Source organism: Falco cherrug, chromosome Z, assembly GCF_023634085.1.
Source record: "Falco cherrug isolate bFalChe1 chromosome Z, bFalChe1.pri, whole genome shotgun sequence".
Classification (NCBI taxonomy): domain Eukaryota; kingdom Metazoa; phylum Chordata; class Aves; order Falconiformes; family Falconidae; genus Falco; species Falco cherrug.
In genome coordinates, this window is record NC_073720.1 from 4,076,383 (window position 1) to 4,085,000 (window position 8,618).

General features: G+C 59.2%; 1 protein-coding gene and 1 long non-coding RNA gene across 4 annotated transcripts in view; one reads left to right on the plus strand and one right to left on the minus strand.

Moving 5' to 3' along the window:
• Positions 1–690: 690 nt before the first annotated feature.
• On the minus strand, positions 691–8,033 carry LOC114015534 (uncharacterized). Its single transcript, XR_008730388.1, has 4 exons — positions 7,931–8,033; positions 3,396–3,464; positions 2,116–2,393; positions 691–1,675 (listed from the first exon to the last, which is right to left on the minus strand). It is a non-coding gene; the product is annotated as an uncharacterized LOC114015534 (long non-coding RNA).
• The window catches only part of SKOR2 (SKI family transcriptional corepressor 2), a 28,743-nt gene continuing 26,283 nt past the window's right edge, over positions 6,159–8,618 (plus strand). For all 3 annotated transcript variants that reach the window (XM_055699883.1, XM_055699884.1, XM_055699885.1), the window contains exon 1: positions 6,159–8,618. This exon is cut by the window's right edge and continues 224 nt beyond it. In XM_055699883.1, the coding sequence (XP_055555858.1) occupies positions 6,662–8,618 (1,957 nt within the window). In that variant the 5' untranslated portion in view covers positions 6,159–6,661.

Here is an 8,618-nt window from a genome sequence, read left to right on the forward strand (position 1 = left end):
GATGGGACGGGAGGAGCAGGGCTGGCTGGTGCCCAAGGCCAAAGCAGGGACCTCCGGGTCCCCCGGGGAGGGGATGCGCGGAGCTCTCCGCTCAACACCGCGCCCGCGCAGCGCTCCGCGTCCTGCCGCCCCTGGGTGGGGGGAGGAGAATGGGGGACAGCGCTGCCTCCCTCCTCCGGGCAGCTCGGCCACCCGGAGCGACCCTCCTCGCCCGGGAAGGGGCTGATTTGGGGGAATAGGTGGGATAAGAGGCGGCCGCCAGCCTGGTGAGAGGCGGCTTCTCCGCTTTGTCAGTGGCTCCCAGGTTTAAAAGCCGGGGGAAACGAGGTATGTTTTGTTTTAGTTCTTCTTATTTTTTACCGGCTTTGGGAGTCCGAGGGCTGGAGCCGAAGCGGGGAGCCCTCGGGAAAGCCCCTCTCCCCCCAAGCCCTTCCTCGACGGGCTGCCTGCTTGTTGCACAGCCCCTGCCCACCGGCTGCCCCGAAGCGGGAGCTCATAGCGGTCTATACAGCCCTTCGGAAACGCCTATATAGAGCGTGCCTATAGCGGAATACCCTCCCTGGCAAGTCACTTTTTTTAAACAGAATCCTGAAATGATGGCGAAGGAGGAGGGGACGAGAGGGATGTGGTGGTGGAAGAGGGAAGAAGTTGCATTTGGGTGTAGAGGGGGACAAGGGGACAAGGCAGACCCCCAAGTGGGTAATGTCAACTGTCAAAGAGTGCAGGAGCGTAAAAGCCAAACAATCCCAATCCCCACAGGTTGTTTATTCCTCATAAAATACAACTCTACATAGCAGGAAGTTACTGCAAACATTTATCAATAATGAATGAATCTCCTGTAATAAAATACTCACATAATTAGCTACAGTCAAGTACGTGCATTACGCCAAGGCTTTTGCAACTCTTTGTTGAAAATCCGACTTGGATAAATCCTCTCAAACAGCCTTTTAAGAAGGGAGGAAAAAAAATACAAACCCAAACCCAGGAGCAAACCACCACCCAGCATTTCTCCTTCTTTTATGCTGGTTTTGAAACCCAAACCGTAACTACTCCTGAAATATAACGGAAAACTCTTTGGTGAATTCAGAAGAGTCATTAACATTCAGCTTTAAGTGAATGTTAACAGTAAATAAAGAAATCTCTTGATTGTAATAGTTGCAACAAAGCAATAATAAACCAGTGGGTGGTCATCAGTAATGATAAATGTATCATTATTACTGTGTGTTGGGGAACAGGGTTTGGAAAGTACTTCAGACTTTTTAGTGGCAAGCCTGGTGGCAATTCGTTTCTTAGCCTGGGAAAAAAAAGCGCCATATAATTTTATACACAATTTAGGTGAAAATAAATTTAAATCTGTATATTACATTTTTAATTTCAAGATAGTAATTAAAGCTGGTTCATTATATCTCCTCTGAAAGTCTCAGTGCTCATCTTAATTGCCTGTTTGTACAATCTGCTTTCGAAGACACCCAAGGTTACTGGGTTCTGGAAGATGCAAAATTGAATTATTTACTGACGTGATGACTCTTCGCCCGATAGCGTCACGTTTCCCTGGAAGTTTGGGCTGGCTGGTCCCCGCCGCAGCCCGCTCGGGGCCTCGCTTCTGGCGTGGAAGTTTCTTGCTTGGTTAGACACTTGGAAGCAGGGATGTTTCGGGTGGGAGATGTTCAGGGCGCTTTAATTTATGCTTTGAAAAGAAAAACAAAAAATCAATAGCTGAGGTGGTTTTCGTTTGGGATTTCACCACCACCACCACCCTCTCCTATCCCCTATCCCACCACCCCCAGGGGGTTAATTCATCCATATCTAAACTTGCAGCTGCTTTGGTTTTGGGTTTTTTTTTTTTTTCCCCTTCCCTTCTACCCCATCCCCAGGCAGGACAGAAATAAAGACCCTCGCGTTTTTAAGCGCCGAGGGGCGGTTACAGAGCACCCATCTCCTCCCGTGCTGCCAGTCGCTTCCCATACAATGAAATCAAATCACTTATTATTTCTATTACTTTTTTAAAAAAAATTAGTGCTGTTTCTGTTCGGGAGGGTGATGCTGGAGGGGGCTGGCAGGATGCTTTCCTGCGGTGGGGGCTATCCGCATCTCCTGGCTAAGGTCTGCACGTACCTTCGGCGAGGACCACCTCGGGTTTGGATCCCTTGGAACGTATTAAATCGCGAAGTTCAGAGAGCTTCCTCAGACAAAAGATGCCGTTCCCAGGTCCTCCCCTTCAGCCGCCGTGCTGGTTTTTTTTCAGCTGCCAGAGGGATCTCAAACTCCCCCAGAAATGCCCCATCCCTAAACTCTCCCAATGCTTTTAGAGAACCAGGAGAAGATTGCGTGGAGTCTTTTCCCCTCCCGTGATGATGATTATAGATGGATCTTTCAGAGGCGTCCTCTTGCCACTGGAAAAAAAAAAAAAAAAAAAAAAAAAAAAAACCTCCACGTAGAGATCTCTGCCCTTTTGTTGTGTCTAGCTGTGTTATTCAAGAGCAGAGACAAAAGCCCGAAGTGATGTGATCTAAATGAGCTCCGGGGTTTTCCAGATGGGACCACCTCTATTCCAAATGCCCTCTCTGCTTAATATAATAAAACGCGATTAAAAAAATTATATATATATACTTAGGAAAGGACTTCGCTCTGGACGGAGCAGCGCAAGCGAAATCGACCCAAAAGTATTTTAAAAACCTCCTTTGCCTAAATTTTATTTGGATAAGCGGTTTTATAACGATACCTTGCGTGCCTGCTACTTACAGGGCTGTAAGTTTCAACGGGATGCGGAGGGGTGGGAGGAGGGAATGGATCCGCGCTGGGGGTGGTTTGCTTTGTGGGTTTTTTAAACACACCAAGGTTATCCTGCTGCGAGTGGCCGCTCGGCTACAATATTTAAGCGCTGGGCGAGTAAGTCAAGGCCGTGAGGGTGGGTTTGGGGTGGTTTAAACTTGGCCGCTTTTTCCCAGCCGCTTGTTTTCACCATGAAGCAGCCGCAGCCAGGGGATCTGCTGCTGTCGCCTCCCGCTCCGAGGCGGAATCGCGATAGAGAAGGGAAAAGGAGCCAGGACTCGCTGTCTATCCTTTCCAGGCTTCTGGGAGAAGTTTATCCACTTTCTTAGGAGGTGACTCCAACCCAGCCGTTGCAAACTGCAACAGCAAATAACGAAATGAATGGGACTAATTGGAGGCGGCAGTAGGGCAGGAGCCCAGCGCTGCAGCTCCCCGGGCGGGTTGGGGGGTGCAGACCCCCACCTCAAGTCGGGATTCCCTCCCGCCTCTTGCAGGGCCCCAGGCCGGGCTCCAGCCGGCCCGGGGGGAGGGCGATGGTGTCGGCCACGGCCGGAGCAACCCCGCGATCCTCGCCCGCCCCGGAGCCACCTGCGGGAGCCGCCCCGCTCCTCGGGTGGACTTACCTTTTCTCTCCAGCCAGCGGCTGTCACCCCGTAGTGGGGTCGCCCTACCCCACGAGGTTTCCTAACGGGCTGAAGTAGAAAAAAAAAGTAGAGACCAGTGTATTTTAGCCCCGTTTCTCTAAAGGCGCTAGTGCGGGTCAGTCCCTGTCCCTACCTGGGAGAGCTGCGCTGAGCCCAGGCCCCCGCTGCGGCTGCGGGCAGTGCCCGTGCGACACGCAGGACCTTCTTCCCTCCGTGGGGACCAGTACACCCACTCCCCGTGGCTTGCAGCTTTCCCTGCAGAGGAAATTGAGGAAGCCCCTCAGTTTTTCCAACGGAATAAATTCAAGGGGTTCGGTAGTACCGAGCAGGTAAAGGCACGCTTAGTTCTGCTTTTCGTTTAAGCATCGCGAAATACAAGGTGGGCGCAGGCTGAACGACCCCCCCGGACCGACCCTGTGTTTTCAGCCTCGCCCGGGCTGCGAGGACCGAGCTCGGGGTGTTGCTTCGTTGAAGGCACTTCACTTTGCAACACCCGCTCAGCCCTTTCGCCTCCTGCAACCGGCTTTTCCTCCTCTTCCAACGCCGGGCTCAGAGCCTGGGGCGAGGCTGCGCATCTCCCGGGAACCGTCGGGGGAAAAGCCACCGGCTGACCGGGAGACGGGAAAACGGGGATGCAGGCACTGAGGGCCCACGAGAGCAGGGGGCTGCTCCCTAAAAAACACCCACCACCACCACCACCCAGTCCCTTCTGGTGCCGACCAGGGAGCGAAGACAGGAGGGGAGATTTTCTCCGTGGCGTGGTAATAGATCATACAATGTGTGACACGGGTTTAACCAATAAAACAATTTGAATCAATTAGCTGGCGGAGGAGAGTTTTGAAGTGTAAAATTCATGTCAGTCTGGCTAGGAAGCATTGATTAAAATGTCACCAATGTGAGGCTTATAGCTATTGCTCACACGAAAGCAGCAGGCTCCGTGCAGAAGAGGCTCGGGGAGAAGTAGGAGGGAGGGGGGAAAGGGGGGAGCATCCGTGTGACAGTGGCGGCACGGGGGCCAGCAGAATTTAATAAGAAGCGACAGAAGTAATAAGAAGAGGTGTGGGGTTTTGGTTTTGGGTTTGGTTTCTTTTTGTTTGGTTTGGTTTTGTTGTTTTTTTAAGTTAGCGAGGACCTGAGCGATCCGGGGGGCTCCGTCGTTTCGCTGTCCGGGGGGAAAAGCGGAGAGAGTCGGTGAGCTTGAGCGTGGATGTCCTGGGAAAGGCCGGTGCGGAGATTTTCGCCTGGATCTGTGATGGCCGGGGAAAAAAATAAAAAAATACAACGGAAAAAAAAAATTTAAACCCCCAAACCACAAAGTTTTCACAGCTAAAAAGGCAGAAAGGCTTGGTATTGGTCATGTGCGTGGGGAGAAAAAGAGATGGAAGCAGTTTTTTAAAAACAAAAATAAATCACAGGGGTATTAGGGAACGCCCGACGGTCCAGATGTCCTCCCCGTTTTAGCTTGAAAGGAGTTTTTCCTTTTTCCTTTTCCCGTTTTTCAGCCGGTTCCGCAGTTTTCCTGTCTAGAGAGGACCGTAGTTGAAGGTTTTTGGCCTCCCCGCTCCCCCCTGCCCTGGGTGGTGGGGCTGGGGGGTCGCGGCGGGCCCGACCCGTCCTCACCCCACGCTGCGTGGAGCCGGTGGGGACCTACGAGGTTACCGGTGCTTTTTGGGGTAGATGCGAAAAAAATTTTCAACATTTTCACTGCAGTGTATTCGCTTCTTTTCGGGAAAAAAAAAAAAAAAAAAAAAAAAAAAAAGAGGCAGACGCGGCTAGCGTGCTGCAGCCTGCTTGCTGGGGAATTGGTGTTGGGGTTTTTTCTTGTTGATTGGGGGCATAAAGCAATTAGAAACAGAAAAAAAATATTTGCACCGTGTTGCTTTTTGTGGGAGTAAGACTTTGTGTGGCCAGGTCCTACTGAAAGTGGTTTTGGTGAATCACTCCGGTGTATTTGGGAAGGGAGTGTGGGTCACAGCAGCTCTTCGTGCCCTTGAGGACACGGTTGTGGCGAAAAAGCAACTTTTTTCTCCCTCTCTCCTCCCTCCCGCCCCGTAATTTCTGCCAGATCCGTTAAAAAATGCTTCCGAAAAGACGCGGTTTATCGTATCGAACACATTCAGTTTCTTGGAAGCGATGGGGCTCGGACCGTGGGGGGTTGAAGAAACAAAAAAGAGGAGGGGGGGGGGGCGAGAAGGCAAAAAAAGGCAAAGCACGTCGCACCGCAACCCGCTCCGTCGCCGAACTCGGTGTCCCTTGGCCGGGAAGCCCTGCGTGGGGCCGGGTGGGAACAGGGAGCGCTCCGCGGGGCGCCCGGGGGGCGGCGGCAGGAGGCCGGGCCTCAACGGGGCGTCCGCGTCCCCTCCCGGTACGCGGAGGGAGGGATGGGGGAGCCACCCCCCCCCCCCCCCTCCGGTTGGGGGGAGCGTACGGTAGGGCCCGGCCCCCCCGCCCCGCTGACGTCACCGTGCCCACGGTGGGCCGCCGTGCGCTCAGCGAGGCGCGGAGCTTCCGCGCTTGCAGCCGCCACCGTGCACAGGGCTGCGGCTGGCCGCGCTGCTCCGCGGCGGGGGGATGCGCCGCCTTGCCAGGGCCCGACGGCAGCACAGCTAGGGCGCGCCCGCGGAGGTAAAGGGTACGGGGCGGGGAGGATGCGCGGGTGGCTGCGGAAGGCATCAACACGTTTATTTATTTTATTTAGTTATTTCTCATTCCTCTTCCGCGCTTTCCCGCGGTTTCCCCCGTCCCTGGGGGTGCGGAGGGAGGAAGCCGTCGGGTCGAGCAGCCGGGCGCGGTGCACGGCGGCTGTCCCCGGAAACTCCGCGGAGCGCCTTCCCGGGGCAGCGGCAGGTTTCCAGGCTGGACAAGGGGGACACACGCCTCCGCTGCGTGTTTCGGGATGAACGGCCCGTGGGCTGGGGCAGCTCCCTACCCGGGGGGGGCGGGCAGGATGGCGGTTCTCTCATTTATCCTCAACTCCGCAGCTGCGGTGGGATGCGCACGTCGGAGAGCCGGGATGCGCGGAGGCAGGCGGCCCCGGGCGCATCCCCGGTGAGGCCGGGGGGGATGGGTCAGGGTCACTCAGCAAACCTCAAGGCGTATCTCCCGAGGGATGTGGGGGGGGTGGTGGGGTGCGCGCTTGCGGCGGGACGCCCCCATCCCCGGTGGGTCCCCGGCTGACGGCGCTGTCTCTCTCTCCCCCTCCCCGCCCGCAGCTGGAGCAGAGCAGCCGCCCCGGCGCTGAGGCGATGGCGACCAGCCCGCTGCCCGGCCCCACCGACATCCTGCTGCCGTCGCCGTCCAGCGCGTACCCGCCGGACCCCATGAACCAGCCGAGGGCCGGCCACGCCGCCATGAAGCCCAACCAGGTGGGGCAGGTGATCCTCTACGGCATCCCCATCGTCTCCCTGGTCATCGACGGGCAGGAGCGGTTGTGCCTAGCGCAGATTTCCAACACCCTCCTCAAAAACTTCAGCTATAACGAGATCCACAACCGACGGGTGGCTCTGGGCATCACCTGCGTGCAGTGCACGCCGGTGCAGCTGGAGATCCTGCGGCGGGCCGGGGCCATGCCCATCTCCTCCCGCCGCTGCGGGATGATCACCAAGCGGGAGGCGGAGCGGCTCTGCAAGTCCTTCTTGGGGGAGAACCGGCCCCCCAAACTGCCCGATAATTTCGCCTTCGACGTGTCCCACGAATGCGCCTGGGGCTGCCGCGGCAGCTTCATCCCGGCCCGCTACAACAGCTCCCGGGCCAAGTGCATCAAGTGCAGCTACTGCAGCATGTACTTCTCCCCCAACAAGTTCATCTTCCACTCCCACCGCACCCCCGACGCCAAGTACACGCAGCCCGACGCCGCCAACTTCAACTCCTGGCGCCGCCACCTCAAGCTGACCGACAAAAGCCCCCAGGACGAGCTGGTCTTCGCCTGGGAGGACGTCAAGGCCATGTTCAACGGCGGCAGCCGCAAGCGCGCCCTGCCGCCCGCGCCGCCCGCGCCCCCCGCCGCCGCCCCCGCCGCCTGCCACCCTCTGGGCACGGTGAAGGCGGCGGCTGCCGTGGTGGGCGGCGGGTTGCTGAGCCCCCACCTGCTGGCCGCCCCCCCCGAGCTGCACCAGAAGCGGCCGCGCTTCGAGGAGGACGAGGAGCTGCAGGAGGCCGTGGCGGCGGCGGCGGCCCACGGCGGCAAGAGCCCGCGGAGCTACCCGGTCATCCCGGTGCCCAGCAAGGGCTCCTTCGGCGGGGTGCTCCAGAAGTTCCCCGGCTGCGGGGGGCTCTTCCCGCACCCCTACGGCTTCCCCGCCGCCGCTTTCGGCCTCTGCCACAAGAAGGAGGAGGGCGGCGGCGGCGCAGCCGACGGCCTCGGCGGGGCGGCGGCTCACAAGGCCGGCGCGGGGGCGGCGGGGGGCGGCCTCTCGGGGCTTTTCTGGCCGGGCAGGAAGGACGCCGCCTTCTACCCGCCCTTCTGCATGTTCTGGCCACCCCGCACGCCGGGCGGCTTGCCGGTACCCACCTACCTGCAGCCTCCGCCGCAGCCCCCCGGCGCCCTGGGTTGCTCGTTAGGCGACGGGGCGGGCCTGCTGCGTCAGGCCTTCCTGGACCTCTCGGAGCCCGGCAGCGAGGCGGGGACCGCGGGGCTGGGCACGCCGCCCGCCGCCGCCCCCCCGCCCGCTCCCGCCGCCGCCGCCGCGCGGGACCCGCTCTTCGAGTCGCCCCCTGGCGGCGGCGCCGAGCCCGCCTCACCCGCCGCCTCCGAGGGTGGCAGCGGCGGCGGCCGGGTGCCCGCGCACCACCCGCACTTGCTGGAAGCGGCGGCCGGGCGTAAGGCCGGTACCGGGTACCACCACTCCAGCGCTTTCCGACCGGTGGGGGGTAAGGAGGACTCGGAAAGCCTGGCTAAGCTGCACGGTGGCGGGCCGCCCCGCTCCGCCTCGCCGCCGCCGCTACAGCTGCTCCTGCCGCCGCCGCCGCCCGAGGAGGCGGGTTGCGAGCGGCACCCGCTCCCCCCGCCGCCGCACCCCCCGCACCGCCTCCTCTCGCCCGGCGGCACCAGCTGCAGCTTCGCCAGCGAAGACAGTAGCGAGGAGGAGGAGGAGGAGGACGACGACGAGCCCGAGGTGGACGTCGAGGGGCACAAGCCCCCCGAGGAGGAGGAGGACGAGGAGGAGGAGGAGGACGAGGGCGACGAAGACCCCCGCGGCGGAG